This window comes from Zophobas morio, unplaced genomic scaffold (genome assembly GCF_036711695.1).
Source record: "Zophobas morio isolate AGI-343-1 ecotype UQ-CSIRO unplaced genomic scaffold, CSIRO_AGI_Zmor_V1 ptg000085l, whole genome shotgun sequence".
NCBI classification, from domain to species: domain Eukaryota; kingdom Metazoa; phylum Arthropoda; class Insecta; order Coleoptera; family Tenebrionidae; genus Zophobas; species Zophobas morio.
The window spans coordinates 130,569-157,139 of record NW_026972190.1 but is presented as its reverse complement, the minus strand read 5'-3'; the positions used below and the strand labels follow the sequence as shown (position 1 = coordinate 157,139).

Sequence of the window (26,571 nt, the reverse complement as noted above, 5' to 3'; positions counted from 1 at the left end):
GTGTCGCTTTTCACTAGTCTTCTCGCTGCATTGCGTTACCTGCTCTCTCAATTGTCAATGATACACTTCTCAATAACTGCAACCAACGAGCCACTTGAGCTTGTTATCGCAGATGAGGCTCAAGGGATTTTGGAAACGCTATTTAAGGAAAGGCGCTTAACCCTAACGGCCTTACTAAAATGATACTTTATATGTTCTTAGCAACGATGCATTATCTTTACTTCTTAGTTAATTTAGCGAGGTCCTTGACGCCTTTCCAACATGATTAAAAAAAGTCACGTTGTGATGCTACCGAGAAGACAGAACCAGAGTTTGCAAATAGGCAATAACTACTCGTTAGCCTCTTGTCGGTAAAGTGAGCTAATGCTGCTCTTCTGCCCGTTTTAAGGTGGTCATCTAAGCCTATGAAGCTTTAATAGAGTTCCACTTTGAGTTTCGGCAAACACACTCAATCGCACTTAATGATCCAGCAGCACCTCCACCTAACTGAATGGTCTATGAAGGCAGTCAGGCGCTGTCTCCCTTAAATTGAGAAGGCCTTCGATCAAGTTGGCATGAAGGTCTGCTATACAAAATGCGCATCTTATCCATCTTCATGGCCATTACAACGTCTTATATTAATATTTAAACTCTGACCTGCGAGAGTGCGAGTGGGTGCTGCATCGTCACCGCTGGCATCGTTTATAGCATATGAATTTCTTCGCTCTCCTTTACTGTTTACAATCTATGTGTCCGACGTGCCCTTGCCTTCCAATTCACACACTCGAGGCGCTTTCTCATCTGTTGTGGCAGGATCTGGATGAGTGTTTTGCTGCTTGCCGACTGGCGTCGTAAATGGCAAGTTGTTAAAAAGGCGTCAAAGAGCAAACTCTTAAAAACGGAAAATGCGTAACATCGTTAAAGCCCTTAACATTCTATGGCACGAAGATTATGTATCGCTCTCAAGCGAAATACTTGTATTTCATCATCGACAACAAAATTCCGTGGCAGGTGCACGAGGGCTATGTAGTGGTAAAGGTCAAGACAGCAACTGTGGTTTACCCTTTAATGAGCAGCAAGAGCAAACTTAAATTTTAATAAACGTCGATTAAGTTAATAATGACACACGCGTCCGCTCCACGGCAATGGCGTCTACATTGCCGCGTTGCGCTAAGGTTTGTGCAAAAAGAAGCTTTCCGTCAGGGCCTCCTGGACCCATTCCTTCGCAGTGTCGTTGCCCTTAACCACAGGTTAGCTAGGACCACTGATCTCTTGATGGTGAGCGAGCTCATTTACGAGCCATGGAACTGGGCCCCGTTATCGTTGTCTACGTATGCTCATAGGTGAACAAAATATGAATGTTGTTTGTCAGTGATTACTCCTAATTTGAGAACACTCGAGAATTCGTTGTTGACTCGATCGAGCACTAGAGGAAGTCATATACAAGTTAACAAATTTTTTTTTGTAGTTAAGGAATTTATATGTGCTTTTAATAGTATTGTTGCAGATAAACTTTAAATATGCTTACTCGCTTGGCTAAAAGAAAAACAGCGAGTGTGTACCCATCACTATCCCTATTTTAAAAAATCACTGGCGTTCTGCCATTAAAGGAAACATTTGCGCCGTCAAGCCCGAAATATAAATAAATAAAGACGTAGCAAGATAATTCTACTGTTAGTTTACTATTATAGTCACAAAAGCTCCTTGCGAAGAGTCATGTTAAGAGACCATACGACCTTTTATATAACTGTATTTGAACCGTCTGGCTCTGTATTGTTTACTTATAATTCTGCTTAGCTAAAGATGACTTTTTACTTAATTAAACTTTTCTCTAATTAAATTTACTGCTTCCCTTGTTTACGGTCTGCTATATTTTCATGTGCAAATGTGAGTATATGCGGTCAATCAAGCAAAAGGAGTAATTAAAAAATACCTAACTTCTAAAGTTTCTTTAAATTTAGTCATAGAATTATGTTCTCAAAAAAAAAAGGCCTAAAGATATTTTTAAATAGGTCCTAGCACGATTTTAAAAGAATAAGAAAAGTTATCGTATACTTAAAAGCTATGCGGAACTCCAAATCCCCACTATAATAAATTTTTCCAAGATTAAAATTCAAAGATATTTAGAAAAATAATGTAATCAAAAAAAAATATATTTTACAAGTTAAAAAGATAAGGGTTTGAGGAACAATATTAATTCAACGTTAGAAACTTTACTCAGAGGGTGCCGTTCTTTTATATTGTGCTTTTGTATAGCTATTACTACTACAAACGTGTTGACCTCTCAAGTCATTCAGGTTTACACCTGAAAACATAAGACTACCAGCCCTGGTGACTTCTTGCCTCTTTATGTAAGTTATTACTCACATATGATGAAAATAAAATCGAAAACAACGTCTTCTCCAGTTTTTAGTGGTAAATTATAAAAAAATTTTAAGGTTTTGTTGTTTAGTTTATTAAAATTTTATTTTAAACAAATTTCAAAGATTTTCAAGCTATTTTCAGCAGGAGAGGTTTGGACGTTCTTATTTCGAGTAATTTTACTCCGCTTTATATTCTTGGATGTTTTAGTTTTAATAATTAATCTTATATTTATTTTTCCATTTATTTCAGTAACTCATTATACTTATTTATTTTAAAGCCTTGAAGTTTGTCAACCATGAATTTCAAACTAATGGAAGTTTTCCCGAAAAACTTCTTCACTATATAAACTCCGACTCCTCTTTAGAATCCATATTTCAGTGTTGGAAAAGTTATAAGACCAATTTTGAACTTACTTTCCAGATGGTTTGTTTCTTTACAGACCTGTTAATTTTTTCGTCTTCTAAAAGAAGTCTGCCTTCCTTTGAAAATGAAGTTCTTAGTGAGCCCTGTAGTTTTAGATTTAAAGGTGGTTGTAGGTAGCGTAATTTATTTACTTTATATAAATATTATTACTTAAAGATATAAATAGTTCTTTTGGAGTTTGGATTGTTAAGAGAATTCTTTCTTCATTTACGGGCTGTTTATATAATTTAATTGCGTCATCTGAACTAAATTCGAAGATTTTATTTTTCAAGTTTTTAAATTCAGTAGCCACACATTCGAGTTCGGCCTTAAAAGGATTGTTAAGGTATTTTTTTAAACTTTGATTCGATTTATTAACAAATTTGTTTGATTTAGTTCGTTCAATTTTTTATCTGAAGGATTTAAAAAAATAATTAATCAATTGAAGCGTGAAAACAATATACAGTTACGCCAAGTTTTTCTAGACTTTTGCATTCTTTTATTCGGTTTGTACTAAATTTGCTTTATTACATTTTTTAATTTAAGTAAATATATACAATTTTTAATATTTTAAAGATTTTAATCTGGAAATGTTTTTTTCATAAGTTTTCTTAATTTTTTTAATATAATTATTATTTGAATATAAGATCGTGGTGACACTCAAGTTATACTGGAAGCCATGAAATCTATATTTCCGTTCATGTTAGGATTGCTAAAGTTTGAGAGTTATCGAACAATATATACAATAATTCAAAGCTGTAGAACATTAATTCTTCGTAATAGAAATATAACAAAATCCGGTTTTGCTTAATTTATTTTAATAAATTTTATATTTTAAGAAATATTAATTTTATTTTTTTTATTATATAAAGCAAAAGTATGTTTGTTTAACGCAAAAACTTTGTGTGAGTTAAGTAAACTATATAATAACGATTCGGCCAATCTTGAAAACCCAACGAACACTACTCGGAATTTAATTCATGCGTTTCTTATAGAAATTTGTAAAAGACTTATAAATATACATTTATATATTATTAAATATTTTACTTTTCTTGGATATTTTATTACATAATTACAAAAAGGTACGTCGATCAATAACGGCATCTGTTTTCAAGATCCAAAGAATTTTGGTGTTAAAATTTATAATCCTGTTCTCTTGAAGTAAATTATAATTTTAATTATTTATTATTTAAAAATATATGTTTAATATATTTTTGCTTGTAATTAGTAATATTTAATATTTATATAAACGTTTTTAAAAATATTATAATTTAGATTTTTTGATTTCATTTTTATTTGCTTTTGTTTTTCTTTACAAATTTCGCGATATTAATTTGTGAAGATTCACGTTTTTTTTATTTTTGTTTTTATAGAACAGCAAAAAGATAAATATTTACTAAAATTTTTTTTTAAAACTTAATAAATATATTTGTCATTCTTATGGTTTTGTAAGTAATATATATATATATTGCTGGCATTCCTACTATTTTTATCGTTTACTAAATATATATATTATAGTTTTGTAATTTATTTTTTAATTTCGACTGTATAAGTACTTTTATTTATAATTTATAATTAAAATTTCAATTTTTTATGTAAAGCTTTATATCTTCTCAAATGCGCGTGTTAGTCGCTCAACCCAATGAACTACAGCGTGACTTGGTTTTAAAAATTTTACTAAACTGTCCTGATATTGTTGAGGCATTTGGAATCAATGGGATGCATTGTAGTTTTGAACCGCAAGTTACATTTAGGTAATGCAAAATTTTATATTTTGTGTTTTGTAATTTAAAGAAAATATAGAAAGTATAATAAGTTTATTACCTGATAAGTTATTTTTTACTCTTATTTTTTATAAAAAATTATTTTATTATCGTTTTTTTATTAATTAGGAAAAATAAAATATTTTTATATCTGGTTGGTAGTTTGGTTACTTAAAAAAATAAAAAGTAGAATTATATTTATTATTTTCCTGATTGGTAGGAAATTAAAAAGTCTTGATTTATATTAATTTTGATAGGTAAAGACTAATGGATTTTTATTGCATAAATTAATTATTTTGTTTTATAAAATTTATGATAGGTGGATTTTTAGCGTTTCATTTTTACTGCGTTTTTTAAATCTTCCAATTAAAATACCGGTGGATCCCGTAAAACTTTCTGGATGCCATTTGCCACTTTTGCGAGCCTTTGTTGTTCCGGAATGCTTTACAAATCTTCATTTAAAGCATATACTTTCACACGATACTTTTTTTGTGAAAAAGTATATTTTTTTGCTAAAAGTTGCATTTAACAATATTTTTTAATAAATTAATATAATCTTTTTAATAAAATTAAGTTATATTGATAAAAATCACTAGTAAAATTTATAAGTACATGAAACTAATTAAAATGATGTATTTAATTTAAAAAAATAAATATTAAAATTATTTATTGTAGAATTTACAAGTATTATATAAATTTGTTAATATGCATAAAATTATATTTTATTCACTTTAATAATTTATTTATTACTAAAATGAAAAGTTAATGTTATGATTTAATAAAATTAAGTAAATATTATAAATAGTTAATGTGAAATTAGCAAGTGTTATACAAATTAATTCATATAATATATTTATATCCACATGAATAATATTTGTAAAATTGAAAAGTATTATATAAATTAATGAAAATAAATAAAATTAAATCAAGCAAAAAAAATTGAATTATTTTAATGAAATATTAATATAATATTAAAAAGTTTTGTCTAGTCATTAAAAATAATTTTTGTATATTATAATATTAACAGTTTATAAATTTTAAAAGTGTTATACAAGATTTAAAATAATTTTATATTATTAAAAAAATTTAAGTTATTTTAAATTAAAAAATTTATATTTAATTAAGAAGTTTTATATAAATTAGATAACATAGTTTTAATTAAGCCAAGAAAAGAAATACAAATAATAACAATTAAAAGAGCACAAATTAATACAAATTAATACAACCAACAACCTTTAAATACATAAATGTATAAAAATCCATATATTTGTTAATATAAACTTCTATCCATAGAAAGTCGTTTTTATAATTAAATTAAGTTATATAAATGATTTATGCAAAATTATAAAGTTTGATATAATTACTTAAGGTAAACTTGAAAAGTTTTTCTATGCACATTAATTAAACCAAATCTAATTTATATAAGAAAAAGTTATTAATTAGTTAAGTTATAATAATATTAAATATTACTATAAAATCAAAAAGTTTTTTATAATTATTAAAATAGTATGAATTAATAAAAGAAATAATAAATCATAACCAAAAGTTTTACATGATTTCAAAGACAAATAAAAAACTTAATTAAATTATGTTAATTTAAATAATCTATTTAAAATTAACAAGTTTTACATAATTCATTTAAATAATTTTACTGAAAGCAAAATAAAAAATTTAAACGAATTATATTAATTTAAATTATATATTAAAAAATTAACAAGTTTTATATAATTAATAAAATAATTTTAATGAAAACTAACTTTTAGTCAAATTATTTAATTTTAAAAAATTAATAAATAATTCAAGAACTTCATGAAATTATTAAAATACTTTTAATGAAGACGATTAAAAATTTAGTTAATTATATAAATTATATTACTTTATAAAAATTAAAATGTTTTATATGTTTTTTAAAATAATTTTATAAAGACGAAAATGAAATTTAATAGTTTTATTTAATAATTTAAAAAATAATTAAGACAAAAGAAATTAAGTTTAAATCGTATTTTAATATAAATAATCTAAATTTAGAAAAAAAATTAATAAATACGCGAATAAAATTTTTTAAAACTAAAATACTTTTTTATTACGTTAAAAATAAAACTAAGTATTTACTGCTAATTTTTTTACTCAGTCAAGGTCTTTCGTTAGTATCGGCGATGCTATTAAAAACTATTCAAATAATAAACTTAACTGGACTTGACGAGGAGCTTATAGTAAAGCTAAAAGGTTTTTTTTTACTTATAATCATCTATATTTATGTATATTATAATGGTTTCTTATAGAAAATATATTGATGACTTTGCCTGATATAAAGCTTGTGCCTCACATATTTGTCCAACTTCAACAAAAGCTGCTGAAAGGTGAGAAGCCAACAGCGGGGAGTACCAATATAATAATATATATAGTATTTTTATTTTTTTTATGTAGGCAATGACTCGCTTGAAGAAATAAGTTTTACCTTTTGCACTTCTTTAAAAACTCTTCTTCTTCTCCAGAAATATTTTCCGCAAGTTTTTAATGAGCATAAACAGGAGCATTCGAAACTTTTATATTCGACGCTTTTCAATAAAAATCTGCAGAAAAGTTCTTATTTCAACTTGATTGTTTTTTTGACTCTTACTTTTTTGTGTAGCGGTAATTTTTATTTTTATTATTATCACTATTATTTTTCTTATTTTAATTCTTCTATTCCTAGCATCAGAAGACTTGGGCTGGGCTATAAAGAGTGCAACTCTTAAAGAACTTTTTAAGTTTTACATTTATTATAAAAGCACACTTCGTAACCACAGTTTTAATAATTACAACGGTAATCAGTATAACCACAGCGCTGATAATAAGAATGCCGTGAGCCTTATATTGCAGAAGCTACACGAATTTTTACATATAATCTTTCGAAGAAGCGGAGTGTTTGGAGATAAGCAGTTATTGGATGGAGAGATCGAGGTTTGGCTTAGCCACCTGGAGGAGGATCGAGCGAGTGGCGTAGAATTCCTTTCGGAAGCACTGCAAAAAGTATTTGAGTCGCCCTATCAGTGTGTTGATTGGGTCTTAGAGGCGCAACGGGGTTGCCGCAACCAACCACTCATCTTTAGCGGCTTATTAGTTTACTCCCTTGTCACATGGTGTAAGGCCGACAAGTGGCCTTCAGCGATAGGCAGCTTCCTGTACGCCGTCTCTAGCGAACTTTTACTTTTAAATATTCCCTACGTGGACAGCCTGTTTAGGCTAGTGCAAGTTGCTTGCAGCGAGCAATGCCAAGTTTTTAATGAGTCGAATGTTTCGTTGGAGCGTTGCATGCTATTGTTATACAGGGTGTGCCATCCTCAGCGAAGCGTTTTTGTTAGAGGTTTGTATACAAGAGTTTGTTATTATTTATATATTATATTAAACTATTTTTCTGAGAGGAGTATTAAATTGTTAATATTATTAATAAAAAGCGCACTTTAGTCACATATAAAACTATACAAAATAATTAGTAGTTGCCTATTTCTTACACTTATTTTTATATATAAATTATTATCTCTATTTTTTATGTCATAATTTTTAATGTTAATTGAATATTCTAAAATTACAAATTATAGTTTTCTAAATAAAATTTCTATAATATTTTCTGCTTTTATTAAGATGGTGAAGTAAATTTATTCCTGAATACTCGTAAGTTATCTTCCTCGGAGGATGTAGTGGATTTTGCTTCTCTTATTTTTCAGGTATTATTATCATTGCTATAATTATATTATTATTTTTATTGTTATTGATATATTTAAGAAAAATACTGAATGTGTTTATTATTACTTTGTTCTTGAACTATATCTTAAAGGGTATCCGTAATAATAAACTTAATTGCTAGGAAAACCCTTTTTTAATAATAAAGTTATTATTTTCATTATTTAAAACTTTTTGTTTACTTTTTTTTTTTACACTAAAAATTTTTATAACTATTTCTTATTATTATATTAATTACGATATCCTACTATTATATTTTTTTTATTTATTTTTCAACTTGCGATAACCTTATAGTGAACAATAAAAGTTTTTATTATAGTTATTATAAGCACAATCAACTTTATATCTTTTAAAATGTTTATTTATGAACATAATTAAATTTTTTTTTATGTTTATATTACAAAACTTTTATCTACTTTTAACTTCTAATATATATTAAGAACTTTATAATAATAAAATTTTTATACTAATAATAACTCACTATTTTTTTGGTAAACTAATAAATTGATATATTTACCTTTTTTTTATTTCTAGTTAAGCGAGAGCCAGTTTGATAACTTTTTTCCTCGTTTATGCGTATTTATTGCGACCCAAGAGAGTAACTATTTATATATATGTAAATATTTTTACTATAATAAGTGAAATATTGTGAATTTTTTTTAAAAGGTGAAAGTTGTGAAAGGTACAGAGTCTTGCGTGACTATGTCCAGCACTTCCACGTGGGCTCTAATCTTCTGCTTTCTTCAAAGACTTTCCTGCTTCAAGGCAAATATAAACCTTTGATTGGATGTTTTTGTCATTAAATGTTTTATTACTTATTTATGGTTCTAATTGGTGTTAATATCTCCCTATAATTTATAAATTTATTAATAACGAAGGTAAGTCTATTTTATTAATAACTTGTGAAAATTATTATTTTATAATTTTTTTTTATTTTTAGTAAAGTATATAATATATTATTTATATGTAAATATTATTTTATATGAACAGGCTCTACTGATAATACTCGCTGTTGTATAGAAAAAGCTCTTTTCCATTTAAAATTTGTTGACTTTCTGCGGAACATTTTTTACCTTTTGATATCCACTAAAAAAAATGAAGACTTGATTACTGTTTTGCGCGCCATTTTATTTAGACGTCTTTATCATGAAAGCACGTGTTATTATTACATGCGCGGTCCTCGCTCTCATGTGATTCGTTTTGTGCTGTCCATGTTCACGTGGACAGATCAATTTTTTACCGATGAACAACCGTCTTTTTCTTGCGACACGTGGTTATGGAAACTCTATTACCTACTCGTTGAACTTCTTGCTTTTCTGGTGCGCCCAGATCCATTCACTTTCAACAAAAAAAGCGAATTAGATCGTGTTTTTTTATTGGAGCATTCTTCCTTTTTTCAGGCGTTCAGAAAAGTGTTGAGTTCAATTTTTTTTAGTGAAGGCAATTATGATAATAACTTTTCTGTGGCACTTTTCACACAATTCTGCTTACTTATAACAAATATTTTTACCGGCTTTGAGGTGCTTTTTTTCTTATTTTTCTTGTTATTTATTAATGTTATTACTTTTTCTAGAATGACCAAAAAATGGTGAATGTGATGAGCTCATATGCTGATGTCATTTTAGATGGTTTACTAGAAAACATTAATAAAATAGTACTGCCGTTTCATATGACTATCATTATTATTATAATTTTTATTTTTATAGCATTATTTTTCTGAACAACAAAATAAAAAAACTTTTCAAGTTTATGCAGAAATTCTTTCCTATTTTAGCCGATTTACGAGCTCTTACAGGGCCGGACAAGTCTCTGAATATTTGTTTAGTTTGGAGGATTCTGTTATATTAACAAACAAGTGAGTTCGTTGATACTTTTTTATTTTTCCTAATTCATTATGTGATCAATTTTATTTATTCTGTTTACTTTTCTCTTCTTTATTATTTTTTTAAACAATACTCTTCTACTTTTAATACTTTTATTTATAATAATTATAAAAAAGTAAATATCTACCAAATAATGATGATTATAATTATATCAACAAAAATGTTAATAATTATTAATTAATAGAAAAACAGTTCAAAAAAACTAATAATAATTATAAATACTTATAAAGAATACTAACAAATATAAAATCGTTCAAGAAAATTTTATCTAATATATCAATGAATAATAGTTATTTATATCAATAAAAGATTTTTAAATAATTATAAACATAAATAATAATTATTATTTGAAAAAATAATAAAAAGCATTAAAAAGAACGGCAATTATTTTTATATATATGAATATTATAATTATGTGTTAAGAAAATAAAGATATGTAAGAAATAATAAAGAAATTTTTAAAAAGAGGAATGCTATATATAAATATATGTATGAAAGAAGCATAATAATTATTGATTAACATAGAATATTTAAGTAAGATTATTATGAAGAATATTTATAATAATATACAGTATGAATGAATAGGAAAATAATATAATGTAATAACATATTATCATAACAGGTGTTTTGCTTAATATGACAAATAAAAAAATAATCATAATCATAAATTATACAAAGAAAACTTATTTACTTGTTATTTTTATTTAAATATTTCATTTGTTTCTTTTTTCTTACCTGTTGTTCCCTTTTTGTTGTAATATTACTAAAAGTTTTTACCGATTTTATTATTCATTATTTAAACTTGAGATTATTCTATTTTTTAAGCATTTGCATATCAAATTGGTTTTTTTTAAATAAGAACTAATAAAAAGAATAATTATATATAAATATACTGATTATGACTAACTAATGGCTAAAACAACGTCGGCCTCTTATTCAATGAAAATGGTTTGAGTTTCCATAAAAAATTATCATTACCAATCAAATAATTAAATAAAAGTTTTTTAATTATTAAGGAAATGAGCCGAGAAACTTTATGGGATTCACGTCATTAGAAATATAAAACTTATTAATTTATAAAGCAATGATACGATCAACTAGTAAAAGTTTAATATACACCACTACCAAAATTTCTCATCCAAACCGTTAATTTTAAAATTTTAATGAAGTTCGCCAGGGAGAAATTGGAAAGAAGTTTGTCTAAATAAAAGAAATATATTAATAAGAAATATTTGTGTTGTATATAGTGTTTAAAAATAAATTTAATGCATAAAAATTCTTTTATAGAACTACCAATAAAATAGGACAGCCTAAAAAGGTTCGGTGGATTATATGAGATGTCCTTAAAAATGTCCAACCCAATAAAGATATAGAGAACTCTGCTCTGCTGTATGAAATTAGTTAAAAATTTTTAACTATCAATATTCATTTTAAAAAAAGTTCGACCAATTAAAGGAATTATCAATTTTTTTATATATTAACTTTTTCTGTTATATTAATAATATACAACCAAAAAACTATAATAAAGGTTCTCTAACCAGTAAAAGAGGACTACATCATATTTGCTTTATACGCTTTTTTAATTCATTATAATTATAAAATAATAAAATTCCTTGTTTTTTTAATGCAATTTAAAATTATTTAGCAACTTAATAAAACAAAAAAAAAATTCGACCAATTTTTTTCAAAGTTAATAGTTTTAGTAAATGCCTTAATGCTGCTTAAGGGAAATTTGATACGTATTATGAAAGTAAAACTATAATATAAAAAATATTTTCTATGATGAGTCATTTGTTTCGCACTATTTTTTAAGCAATGTTTTTTATATTTTGTAGGAAATTTTTTTAACGCCATTATTTTGAGAGGTTATTGGTCTCTTCTAATTATATTATTAGCTTAGCTATCTTTTAAGCATTATTTTATTGTTTTTATTATAATTGGTTAAAAGTTAGTTTGGTTCCTCATTTTGCTATGAAAGGGAAATACTAAATATCATATATCAATATTTTTCTGGTTATTTTCTATTATTTTATTAAATACTTCATTCGTTATAGTTGTTACTTCTTTAGTTTTTATATGAACTTCATGTATATTTTTATTAGCTTTGCTTCTGCGCTGGTATTACTGTGCCCTCTCATTCGCCCCCTCACTCTTGCGCACGTAAAAAAACTTGTCCAGATATACAAAGGCTCTATTGCCCGGCAGCCGAAAGTTACTAATGAGTTGGACTTGTTGATGTTCAATATATTTAATGCAGATAATTCGCCCGCTGCTCTCGTCTGCGAACCACAATTTACTGATTTATTAGTGGATGAAGCTTTTTTCCGCTTGATTTTATTAGCTCCCACCGACCTACGTTCTTCTCTTGCCAAGTCTTTGGTTCAAAAGAGCTTTTACTGCTTTTCATTGGTCCATTCGTTGTTAAGTGATAGCACGGTCGTTTCTGATTTATTTAAAAATTGCACCGAAAAGTATAAGTTGATTCCGGTTTTATCTGCGTACACCAAAAAATTAAGTAACTTGAGTTTATTGGAGGAAAGTCTCTTCCCTTCCAACCTTCCTGAATTTTTTGTTGACTTCCTCAAGAGTGATGACTCATTATGCCCAATGAACAGCGCTGAGACCGCCAGAAGTGCCGATATTGAACAATATCTTTCCAACAATGCAGAGTTACCAAGTTATATATATAAAAAAATTAACAAAAAACTTTCTGGGACTGTTATTCAGAATAATAAAGTTGTTGAAAAATGCAACATATTTAGTGAAGTTTTATTATTGATGAAATTTACTAAAACAAAAGCATTAGAACTCCAAATGCTTAAGACTTGTTGCTCTTATCTTTTGTTGACCAACAATTGGACTGGTATTATTTATTTGCTTATTACTTTAAATATTATTTTTATGTTATTCGCTTAGAAAAAGAAATTATTTTAATGAATTTACTTTTAGACTCCAGCGGTTTTATTAATAAACGTTTGGTTGCCTTTATTATATTATAACTATTACTATTATTATTATTTATAAAAAATATAACTATTATAGGTTGCCGCTTGCATTCAGCAGTTGTGCTTACTTTACAAGAAAAATGCTTCACTTGCTTCTTCTGTGGAAGAGAAGTTAATAATTTATTTAAAAAAAGTTTTTCATCATCCTCAAAGTCAAGTGCAAACTGTAGTGAAGGATTTCCTATCGTCCTTTGTTAGTATTATTATTATTATTATTATTATTATTATTATTATTATTATTATTATTATTATTATTTTAAAAGCCTTTGAAAACCCCCAAACTTTGGAATGTATTTATTAAGTGGACGTTAAAATGGCGGCTTCATTCTTCTTCTGCCGTTGACCTATTATTTTACGTTTTTATGGCTTTTACTAAATTCGGTTACAGTTTAATTTTAAAGTTACTTAATAATTTCATAATATGGCATATATTTGACTAGAGCTGATTCCCATTTCCACAGCAAACGTTTTAGAACTTCTTCTCACTCATTCGCGCATTACCAAAGTTTTACTAATAGCTCCTCCAATCATTGAAACTCCCCATACGGAAATTTACGAATCAGAAGAACTAAAATTTTCAGTTATTTGTTTGATTTACGCGCTTTTATTATGTGACTCTCGCGCTGGTCACAAAAGTTTTATACCACTTTTACTAGCCGGTTAACAGTTTATTTCTTTTTTACAATATTTTTTGACCTTTTTTATTTTTTTTTATGAGTAATATAATTATGTTTTACCGAAGAATAGCGCATTCGTTTATTATTACTTACCATGCATTATTTTATAATGAAATAATGATAACTAAACACAAGTTAAAGTCCACAAAATCTCAGTGCTGCTTGCTTTCTCGTTTCTTATTGGTCTACTTTTACCAACAGTTTAAAGAAGCACATAACGTGTGCGTTACTAAATTTCTTGTGTTTATATAGTGCTAAATGTCCTTCAATAATAGTACCATAACGCTTCCGAAGACCAATTTGTTTTTCGCATGATAGAATTCTTTTTGTGCGGTAGAGCGCAAAAATTTTATAAATTTTATAATTTTTTTTTAACTTTTAAAAAATTATTTTCTATTGGAAGCCTCTTAAGTTTGGGTGTACTTGATATACTTATAAACTATTAAAAGAGTGGAAACACTTGCTTATTTGTGTTCATCAAGTTGTCTTTATTTATGAAGATTAGATTTTAACGCTTTAACAATAATAATAATGAACAACCACTAAATATTAATATATAACAGTAAATAATTTATTCGTAACAATAATAGTAAGGAACCGCTAATATAAATCGTTGGTATTACTCGTAATAACAATTACAACGTACTAAAAAAATTATATAAGAAATTATATTACATTAAAAATAATGAAGAACTATTAGTCAAATTTATTTATACAATAACAATGATAATAAGAATAATAGTAGTTATTTATATACGGATGCAATAATAATAATAATAACTACTTAAAAATAATTTATATCAATAAATAATAATAATAGCCATAATAATTATTGAAAATGACCGTCTTAATAATAATAAAAATAGTAAACTACTAGAGAAATTTATACATAACAATCAACTATAATTTTAACAAAAAAAATAATAAATAATGTAATTGGGTTAAAAAATAAAGCCATTAATGATTGGCGGTGTATTTTCATTATATATGATTGGGTTGCATGTAATAAGCAATTCATTTTAATATCTACATTACAGAATTAATAATTATTGTATATACATGTTATTTAATGAAGTACATTAGATATACTTTTTTTATATATAAAATTTAATATATTAATTATTTTGTTATTTATATATTTTTATAATTATAAAAATATTTTTTCAAACTTTTTATTATTATTATTTAATATAATAATCCATTGTGTATAGCATATGAAGCCACGCTTTCTCAAACTGATCAACTTTTGCTTCAAGTACTAAATTTTTTTATTAATGTTAACTTCTTTTAAAAAAATGATTTTTTGGCCATAAAAAAAGTATTAAACTATTTTATTGAACAGCATTTTATTTCTATATTTTTATTAGAATTAAAAAAAGGTAAGAATATCATTTATTAAAACTTTCTTTTTGTATTATAATTAATATTTCCAAGCAATCAACTTGTTATTTATAGTAAAAAAATAAAATTATATATAAATTTTTTATTAGTTTGTATTTAATTTTTTATTTATTTATACTTTAGATTTTTTACTTGTTAGAAAAACGAGGCCTTTTCATTAAAAAAGACGCTTTCGTTTGGGGAAGTAAATCACTTTTGTTAAGCAAAAACTTTATTAGTAAAGGTGAGTTGCTTAATAATAAAGAATATTAAAAATAATAATAAACGTGATAAATATAAATTAATAATAATTTTTATCAGTAAATGTGTGTTGTATTAATAATACATACAGTTATAATAATAAAAAACAACAAAAAATCCTTTAATAAAAGGAAAACATAATTACTATAAATTTAATAATAATAATATTAATACAAATTATCTGCAGCATAATAATAAGAATATTATTTATTTTATATTAATGAAGGGGAGTTGTACCAATAATAATAAAAAATTATGATAATAATTATCAGTAATAAAATTTTAACAATAATAATCGATGAATTATATGCAACCTCATAAAATATAAATTTATTAATACTGAAGGCGAGTTGTTATAATAATAAATATAGTTATGATAACAATTAACTTGATAATTATAAATTTATAATAATACTTATCAATTAAAGTGAGTTTTATTTATAACAAATTAAATTATATTAATAAACATAATAAATATACATTAAATAATAATTACTCTAATACAAATTATATGCAACATTATAAAAATATATTATTGTTTATTAATGAAAGTTGGGTTGTGATAATAATATATAACATCATAATAATAAAGATGATAAACATAAACTAAGAATCATAATAGTAACATTATATTATAGTAAATATAATAACGATTAAACAATGAAATATTATTTATTATAGTTATAATATTATATTTGTAATTATTACGTCATAATTTTTTCTGAAATATTAATATATAAAATATAATTATTTGCTATTTTCGCATATATCGTACTTAAACTTTTTATTAGCTTTTATTTATTTGCTATTATTGATAACAATTACTGAAGTATAATATTATAACTTCTTTTTGGTTGGTACTTATTTTTTTTATTTTTTTCTATAAAGTTTAATTTTCTTTCCTTGATTGAAGTTTTCATGCTCGCTATAATTTATTATGAAATAATTTAATGAATTTTTTCAAATCAGAAAAAATTTATACTAATTTATGTGAAATTCAATAATAAAAACTATGAACAACTTTTCTACTAAACTTTTTTAAACTTCCACGTTACTCCTTGAAACTTTCTCCCTTAATATTATTAAAGAACTTCGATTATCATATTTTTTATGGTCATGTTTTTGGTGGATTAGGAGACTTATCCAATAGTCTATAATAGAGCCGCACCAGTTAATTATCTTCTGCCCCTTTAAGATGGGCGTCTACTTTCTGGGCGCGGTGAAAAGTTTTATTACGCTCATTAATATTTTTGTTTTTTTTTAACTTTCTAAGAAGTTTATGAAATTAATAAATTAAATTTTTTATAGGTACAAATAAAATACTATTTCGCACCTTATACTTAATATTACAAGAATTTTTTTTGACATCTTTTATTAATTTGAGCCCCTTTACAACTATTTTCCTCTTTATATTTAAAACTGCTCCCTTTTTTTCTAAAAAAGGAACTAATGCAACTTACTTATTGCATGAAAATCCTTCCAATTATTTATAAATACTACAAAAAATAATGACTAGCTTTTTTAATAAAAATATGTACACTAAATATTAAGTTTTTTATGAATCTTTTTTATATTTATATTTATATATAATTTTTTTATTTATGAATTCATCAATAAACTTACTAATTTTTAATTTAATACTTTATTACACTTTATTTTTTTTTATTTTATCTTTATAATGTTTTTTATAATATTTTATCTATTAATTTTTTATTAAAATATTTATAATATTAATATGCAGAATAATACTCTTTTCTTCTCTTTTTTGGAATATGTTTTTATTGCTTTAACTTAGATATACATTATTTTTTAAACTTTATTTAGTGTAATTATTTATATAGTTATTTGTATATATAAAATTTATAATAAATTTAGCATTCATAATAATTTCTATTTGTATGTCATTATTTATTAAATATATATACAACTTTTAAGAAAGTTGATCATATTATATTACTTTTTGTTACTCAGAAGTCAGAAGTGATATTACTCTGGAGTGCATCAACCCCAAACTTCTTCAGCATTCACTACAGTTTTGCTCTACTCAACTTCTGCATCAGCCACTCGAACGGGAGCCTCTACAGAATTATATATTTATTAACTCGACGTATAAATATTTATTATACTTATTATTCATATATCTATTTTTAATCATATATAATTATAGTGTGTCTTTTTCTATCTATTATTATTTATTTAATAATTATTATTATATTATTTTTTTAATATTATTTATTACTATTTTTAATTATTTCTTCTCAATATTCATATATTCATTACTTTTTATAATAAACATCACTTTAGTTTTTATTTATTTATTATTTTTGATTATAGCTCCCCACAAGTATATGATGTGGCCTTCTTACTTCCCCTTTTTGCTTCATTATTTGCTGAATCCTCAACTATCGACTGCTGCGCTTTTATTAAAATCGGATTGATCTCCTTTTTGGTCCTTTTTAATTATACTTATTTCACTTGGATAAAATTCCGCTTGATTGGAATATAATGTTTTATTGAATTTTAGAGTTTTATTATTATTATTATTATTTGGAACTTTTTATATATTTTTTATTTACTGCTTGTCCTTTTTCATTATTTTTAAAATATTATTATTATATATATAACAAATACCTATTCTTAGCTTACATTTAAGCGTAATATTTATCTTGTAAAAAATAATAGTATAAGGTAAAAGTAATTTTTTACACAGAAATTATGAACGCAACTACTAGACTTTGTTGAGTCGGTAAAAACATTTTAATGCCTTTTACTTGTTTATTGGTTAACATTGTATGCAATTAATATTCTTTATAACCATATTCATTTTTTTATTGGATTACTTCTAATTTATTGTCATTGACATTTGCTACATTGTAAGTCTTTTTTTTTTCACTATTAATAATATTATGAAATTCATAATAAATAGTTCATATTTTGCATTTTATAATTTTATTGGCTGATTGTTGCATTTTTATATTAATATTATAAGTCTTTTCATAGCCCCTTTTATATTTTATATAAATATTTATTCTTTTCGACTTTTATAAAATAATTTATTATAATTATTATAAATAGTTGGCTTAATATTAATTTTCTTGGCCTTTTCTTTATTGTTATATGATTATTATAAATTTAGAGTTTCACTGTTCGATTATGCTAAATATTATAAGATTTCTTTATTTTCAACTTTAGATAAAACTATTGTCTTCTCTACACGTTGCCGTGCGTTCTGCGGCCAGTTACGCTCTAAATCTTTTTTACGGGTCACATGTACTTTGCACGAAATTCAAGGAGAAACCGCAGGTTTGGGCCAGTCATATTTGGATATATCACGTCCATTATTCATTAATGTTTTTATTTTTTCATTTGCTTTAATATTTCTAGGAAATAATTTTATTTAATATATTTTAAATTTATTTATTTATTTATTCCTGAAAAATTATTGAAGTTTTCATTCGTTATCATCATTTTTTTGTAGAATTTTATATTTTTTTTATTTTTAGTTAATTTCTCTTTTTTTAATGTAAGAAATTAATATGAAATGATTAATTTTTCTTATTCATTCGTTATCAATTTTTTTTATTTATAATTAATTTTATTCCTTTTTTATTAGAAAAAATAATATGAAATGATTAAATTATATTATTAATATTTAAAAATTTATTCTTCGTTATCTACTTTTTTTTGTAAAAATTTGAGTTTAATCAATTTTTATTGGTTTTGATTTATATTTAAACTATTTTATATGTTTTCATTCATTCATTCATAATAATATTTAATATTTAATAAATACATTTTATTTATAATAAATCTCTATTTGGTTATAAAAACTCTACAAGTTTATAATTAATAATAGTATTATTTCTAAGAATTTATTAAACTAAATATGATAATTTGATTCTTTCCATTCTTATATATTTTTGTTATTTATTTAATTCCCTAAAATACTTTTATGTTTTAAATAATTAAGATATTAAACAGTCTATTATTATAATATAATAAAAACAAAATATCCACTTATTATTACATTTGTTAGTAATATAATTTTTAGTTATTTATTGTTGGTTTATATTACTATTTTGTATGTATTAAAAAGTATAGTGATAATTTAATAAATAAAAAAAAGTCGTATTATATTTATCATTAATAATTTATTTACAATCATAGATATCTTTTAAATAATTATATAACTAATATATTATATTAAAAAAAAAATAAAAAAACTTATTAAGAAAATAAAAAAGTTTACAAATAAAATATTAAAAATTTATTTTCCATAAAACATTAAATATTTTTAAAAAAGCAAAACAAATAAATTCATTTGGCAAAGTATAACTTAATTACTTTATAAACAATGAAAAAAATAACATTTTTAATAATATAAAAGAGAAAAGATAATAAGTCATTACTTATAACTTTTAAATTTCGTTTGAGGTATTGTTTTTGATATAAAATTTTGATTAGAGATTATTAAACATTTTTTTTAAAAAAAATTGATTTTTCTTTAAACGAAAAGCAGTTATTGTTTATATGAATTTTTTTTTTATAAAAGTCTATAATATTATAGATATAAATATATTTTTGTTATTTATTATTTTTTCATTATTCTTATTTATTTATTTATTAACTAAGATAATAGTGATAATGTTATATAACAATATATTTATATTATTATATTTGTTAGAAGTATTATTGTTTTTTTTATAATGTATTATAATAAATGTGTTTTTTATTTCTTATATTTTTGTATACTTATTTTTTGTTAATACAATACTTTACGTTTTGGGTTAACAGAAAAAGTTAACAGAATAAATAGTAGTAATATATTATTAAAATAATAAACGAAATCGTATTATGATTACCATTATAAATTTATTGTTATATCCGCTAAAAGTATTATTTTTTTTAAGGTATATTAATATTTCTTTTTCTTATTATTTATTATATAATATTAATACTTTTACGTTTTGAATTAATAAAAAAAATTTAATGTATATAATTTAATATAATACTTATTAACTTTATCATTTATTTATTTATAATATTTTTTTGAAAATTTATTGTTAGCAATATTCTTTAATATGTTTATTTTATATTTGAAATGTTTTTTTTTTCAAAACAACCTTAATATAAACTTCAAATAAATAATAATAAAAAATTTAATAAAATAATTATGCGTAGGCTTATATCTTTCATTTTTTATAAAATTTGTAACATTAAGATTGATTTTCTAAATCTTTTATATTCTGAATTATACATTTTTTAATTTTTTTTATTTTTGTAAAACAAATATAAGGATAATATAAAAATAAAAAATACTCGAAAATAAGAAAATAAAATAAGAAATACATACGTAGTCTGATATTTTTATTTAAAAAAAGCTGCTTCTACTTTTACAAGTCTTGCGAGGATCGCTGGAGCCCACGTGCTCTCAAGTTTCTTCCATTGTAACTTCCTTTCTTTCCGAGTGCGTCAGCGTTATCCTCGAACCTTCCCATCCATTGTAATGGAAATCATTATTTTTTTTAAATAAATATTTATATATTATATATTTATTATACATATATTAAATATTTGTTATAAGTAGAGGATTTTAATATATATAATAAAATCTTTTCTTTCTAGATTTATGAAGTTTTTAAAGTATCTTCTTATTGGTACAAAAATTAACTTAAATGAAATTCCGCTCTTTCCGTCCTTTTTTTTCAGGTTCTTAAAAAAAAAATTTTTTTTGTGTAAAATTCTATGGATTAATATTTGTTTTATATAAATAATATTAAACGCAGCGGCTCGAAAGAGTACTTAATGGAAAAAGAAGTCATTCTTCATCTGCTTGGTTACTACTATTATTATTGTTATCACTATTATTAATTGTCTTCAGGGCATGGTATCAATACTTTTAGTGATTGGAGCCTTTGGAAAAAAAAGCACGTGGTAGAGCTTTTGCAAAGGTTTATATTTTTTTAAACGAAATATTTTAGATGGATAAGGAGTTTATTATTTCTTGTTTTTTAAGAAATTATCTTAAAAGAGCGCAAAAATACTGACTAATAGCTTATATTTAACTTTTGGGTTACATTAATGAGCAGTCTGTTTTTTTAAGCAAGTAATTTCAACTTTTTTATTTGTGGAGATCCCTCGATACTGTGTTATTTAACAGTGCTACCACTTCTATTATATTTATTAATGAAACCGCTTTTATTTTTTTAGTTCTACTTTATGTATATAGTTAATTTCTTTTTAATATTTAACTCTATATATATGTATAAACTTTTATTTATTTGAAGATAATATTCACAAAATTTATAACACAATAGTTTTAATGTACACTCTCATTATTTTTATTTTATAAGCTTCTACTTAACCGGAATGGCTGATGCCTATACTAGAAGTTTGGTGCTTTCCGCCTTTTTAGAAGCCTCCTCCATGGAATCTGTTGCTATTGGTTATTTTAAAACCATTTTAATTTCATTCGCTCTTTGAGATATTCGAGATTTTTTTTAACGTTGCTATTCAAGTAATGTGTTATATTAATTTAATTTATAATTCTTTTTATCTGCTTTTAAAGAATTATCAATTTATATTAAATATTTATTAATTTTATATTTATTATGAATTGTAGAAATGGTTAAACTGTATGGCTTCCTTCCTTGGTGCCTCTACATATTATCAACAATCTACATAAAAGTATGCATTATTATTATAACGATCATTAATACTATAAAGATCGGTAATAGCAGTATAAATATAGCCCGAATTTCCTAGTTTCTTATGTATCATCTAAACTGTTTTTTTATATAGCCACGCTTGTCATAAAAATTACAGCAAATATTGAAAATTAGCCAGTCAATAGTGGCAGTATTATCAGTTTATATAATATTTCGATACAGTCATTGCTGCATTTCATTAAATAATACTCTCCACTTTTTAGTTTTATATATTTTATTGCTGTCTTTTAATATATTATGAATTTTAAATAAATACTTACTTACTTTATTAATGCAAATTTCTATTGAATATAATAACTTAGAACCTTCAAAATTCCACGTTAAAACAATCAACCAATAAAATTGCACTGAAATTTGTTAGTTCTTCGCGTTTGGAGAGGGAGAGCACATGTTACGAGGAACACTGCATTCAGCTTCTTTTTAAACTTTTATCAAATATAACTGCGCCGTTTCAAAAAACTAAGGACCAATCAAAGGAAGTTTTTTTACACCTTCCGCTTCTCTGCCGGGACTTGGTCCTTCCACTAAAAAGCGAGGAGACTCACGTGGGCGATCTTATACTGAGCTGTCTGGCCAATGGCCTCTCTCGATGGTTGTCACGTGTTGACTGTGTAGTCATTCTTCAATATTATTACTCTGGGCTTCAAACTTACGAGAGCGAAGAGGAACAAAAGTGGGTCCTGTGCTTTAAAAAAGTTTTCCCCCTCGCCATTCGCCAACTTCAAGACAGTTTTATAGCAAACTCAAGGGAAAAGATTCGAAACCTTTTGTTAATGGCGATTCGTACTTGGTTAGAGCGACCGGATGAGGATCACTATCTGGAAGCTTATTGGGTGCTGTGGTGGCTTCTCCTCTTTAGAGGCTCATCAGAAGAAGTCGCCTTGGTGCTGTTTGTTATGCAGCAAACAATATTTTGTAAGAGTAATTGCCTCTCGGAACCGGAAAAACAGTTAGGTCGATTCTTATTGGCTCTCTACACGGACAACGCGTCTTCTTCCGTTGAAGACGTGAGCAATACGCTAATTCTTTCTCTCTTACAAGCAATATTTCATCTACAAATGAACGATAATCACTTAGTTAAGCGACCCCAAATTATTACCAGACTTGCTGACTATTTCATTAATAATGATGACTTTGTTCTGACTGGCCATGAACGACTAACCAGTAGTCTTTCGATTGTGTATATTAAAGAGTTCATACTGGGCGATACGAACTGTCCTCGTTTTGAGCAAACAAGAAGACTGTATCATGAAATTGTATAGATTGAATACTTTTCCTACTTTTTCATGTAATATAGCGTTGTTAAAAAGATCATCAAATAAACTACTTAGCTTTCCTTACTATGTTCCTTGTAATATTACTTTACAAAAACATTTTTTAAGTATTGTTCACCAAATCTTTACTTGGATCTCACGATTATTATTAAGCGTTGTTCAAAAGTGATAGTAACTGGAGAAAACATCTCTTACGTGCGAAAAACTACAAAAGCTTTTACACTTTTGTAGATAATCTCCATTTAACAACTATGCTTGGTATCAGAATGCCCTCGTAAGTGACTTAAAATAATTATAGGTAACTTAAGTTAACGAAACTCGAACTCTTTGTCTAGGAAATGTCTATCCATCCTTTATAATTAACTTGCTGAGAATATTAGTCCTCAGTGTACAATTAATTTTTTTTACAACTTTCGAGCATTTAAATATTCGGGATTGTTCTTATATTAATTAGAGTCAGCATAGTCTATGACGTGTGAAATAACCGCAGGCGAGTCATGCGGGTGTGACCCTAACCCTAACATCTTACTTCTACCACTAAGTTTCTCAGTATTCGAATGAAATTATAGGAAGAAAAATTTCTATAAGGGGGTTTGAGAAACAACTGCATACGCCTACACGCTGAAATCCAAGTATTTCTTGGTAAGTGTTCATATGTTGGTAAGTTTATTTTTTCAAATTGCCTATTATCTAAAGTCTAACATAAACAATAATTTATTACAAAAATTACTAAAGTATAACTAATTGTAGAAAAAAAATTAATACGTTTTCGTGGAATAATTCTTGAACACTAAAAAGTGATATTAAAAAATTCCTTAACTTTTAAAAACTTCAGCACCCCTATTATTTTCACCCAGCAGGAATAAATTAGTTTTTAAAATAATAATTTATAAGGAAAAAGTAGCATACAGTAAAGTTAGTAGTGAAAAAAGGTATTACTTTATCTTTTCTCACGGATAACTGCCCTAAACTCTGCTTATCATGGGACTTTCGTCGCCTAAGAATTAAAAACATTCGCAGAGTTTTATCACTTTAAAGTTCGGTTATTTTCAATCAGTGATAATTTTAATACTACAGTTTTTAAAGCGTTGGCTAGTATATAGGCAAAATATTCGACAACTCGTCACCTTTTCTAGACCTGTACCATTACTAAAGTGATATTCTAAAAACAAATAATACTATTAATCAAATTTATTGTACATTACAAATTGCTGAAGGACAAGCAATGTTTGCACTGCTTATAGCTTTTATGGAGCGCCAAGCAAACAATTTCCTGCATTCATAGTTTTTTGCGAATTGCGGTCAAAATGTAAATTTTCTAAGTTTCTTATTTCCCTTTTTAAGTGTTTATACAATAATTAAATTATTTTTTTTCTAGTGGAAAATAATATTAACAACTTTAACAGTTTAAAGGAATTTATTATAATAAATTTGGTAAAAATAATTCTTATTAATTTAATTTGACTATTTGTTAGGTTCAATTTTAAAAAAAATACTCTCGTTTAAGTTTTAACTTTCCATGAGTGACAAATCATTAAATAATAAAGCGCCAACTCAAAATCTTTTTGCATGGGATCGATTAAAAAAAACTGGTCAAGATTTACGAGGTGATATAACATAACTACTTATAGCGAAGATTTTTTAAAATTTTTTATGGAGGTACTTCTGAAATAAAGCGTATATCAAAGAAGGAACTTTTAAGGGTATTTTTTAAAAAACAAGTTATAGACATTTTTATTATTTTTTAATCAATAGCACAATAAACCTGAAGATTGCTGGATTGCAGTGAAAGGAATAATATATAATGTTACGAGCTTTATAGATTTTCATCCAGGAGGTAACGCCAATTTAGAACCTTCTTATACAGACTAAGCCTATAAATCGCACGAATAATACCGAATTGGGCTTTATTGACCTTAATTTTAAATAGAATTTCATATAATTTAATCTTTATAAATCACACTCAAAACACCAACTCGAGCTTAAATTATATATGTTTTGAAATAATCAAAATAATTTGTTTTAATTTATGTAAAGTTTACTAATTCTTCTACATGTAAGCCATAATTATCACACACTTAACCCCAACTTAAGTTTCTTTAAATTTTATTTTTTTTTAAATATTTAGGGACGTGAGATTGCTTATATATATAAATATCATATATTTATGTTTATTCTATAGGAGTTTCCTATTTATTAGAAAATGCTGGGCGGGATGCCACCGCTGAATTTGATCGATTTCATAGTTGGATTGATTCAACTGTTTTACTAGATGCTTGCATTGTTGGATTCCTTTAGCTATGCTTTCTTTTATTATTTTATCCATATTTTTAATAATAAAATATTTTTTACTTTCTATATTATGAAATTTTTTAAAAACTGCTGTTATAATGAGAATTTAAATTATTTTTTGATTTTTTTGGGTTAATTTAAGGTTAAGCGACAGTTTGTTGCTCCACATTTACAAGGAATCTTCTTCTCCTTATTTTTATAAAAAAATTAAAAATTATTTTTCATAATCGATAAAAGATGAATTATTTACTTCTAAAGGAAATTTATAGTCGTATGTTATTTCATCTCCAATTTGAATTTTTTTTTTGGAGTAAAAAATAATATGAGAAGAGTGCCGAGTGTTTATGATTTTCGCTGTACAATTAGGCTATTGTATATTATAAATAAATAAAAAGGGTGAAAATTTTAAACAAAAAAAGTAAAAAAAATTTGAAGAAAAATAAAAAATATTTACTAAATAATTTTTTGGTATATAATATAAAGATGATATAAACTTAATAAAAAGAATTGTCAACATTTCACGTCCTATAATATAGATTTAATTTATTATGGAAATTTTTAAATTCGTGGTAATTTATTTTAAAGGAGAAATAAATTTACTATGACTTTTAAAGTTTAATAAATAACTGAGATTTAGAAATTAAAAAAAAAATAGAAGCTTTTTAGTAAATATAAACAAAAAGTGTAAGTGTAATTTTTTTGGTCTTAACTTTTGCAGAGCTTTACCTTTAACCTTGAAATTTTCATAATTATAGATTAAAAGCAGTATGGTTTATAAAACTATAAATATTATAACTAGAATATAGTAAATATTATTAACAAACAAGATGCCAAGCATAT

At 24.9% G+C, this 26,571-nt stretch overlaps 1 protein-coding gene and 2 long non-coding RNA genes across 3 annotated transcripts; all 3 read left to right on the top strand.

Annotated features, from left to right (window-relative positions):
- The first annotated feature begins 17,777 nt into the window (after positions 1-17,777).
- On the top strand, positions 17,778-20,903 carry LOC135144183 (uncharacterized). Its single transcript, XR_010283028.1, has 3 exons — positions 17,778-17,886; positions 18,630-18,740; positions 20,819-20,903. It is a non-coding gene; the product is annotated as an uncharacterized LOC135144183 (long non-coding RNA).
- A 423-nt stretch (positions 20,904-21,326) lies between these two features.
- LOC135144198 (uncharacterized) lies at positions 21,327-23,427 on the top strand. The gene is made up of 4 exons (XM_064076172.1): positions 21,327-21,388; positions 21,791-21,882; positions 22,060-22,124; positions 22,468-23,427. Exons 2-4 carry the CDS (start codon positions 21,807-21,809, stop codon positions 23,425-23,427), a joined length of 1,101 nt encoding a protein of 366 aa, XP_063932242.1. The 5' UTR covers positions 21,327-21,388; positions 21,791-21,806.
- Positions 23,428-24,986: 1,559 nt separating this feature from the next.
- On the top strand, positions 24,987-25,274 carry LOC135144210 (uncharacterized). Its single transcript, XR_010283035.1, has 3 exons — positions 24,987-25,046; positions 25,099-25,142; positions 25,195-25,274. It is a non-coding gene; the product is annotated as an uncharacterized LOC135144210 (long non-coding RNA).
- Positions 25,275-26,571: the final 1,297 nt, after the last annotated feature.

Bases quoted from the DNA above. Each gene is read 5' to 3' on its own strand.
- LOC135144198 (XM_064076172.1), top strand. From the start codon at position 21,807: ATGGCTGATGCCTATACTAGAAGTTTGGTGCTTTCCGCCTTTTTAGAA. The intron at 21,883-22,059 runs GTTATTTTAAAA...TATGAATTGTAG, and splicing joins CATGGAATCTGTTGCTATTG to AAATGGTTAAACTGTATGGC. The intron at 22,125-22,467 runs GTATGCATTATT...ATAATAACTTAG, and splicing joins TATCAACAATCTACATAAAA to AACCTTCAAAATTCCACGTT.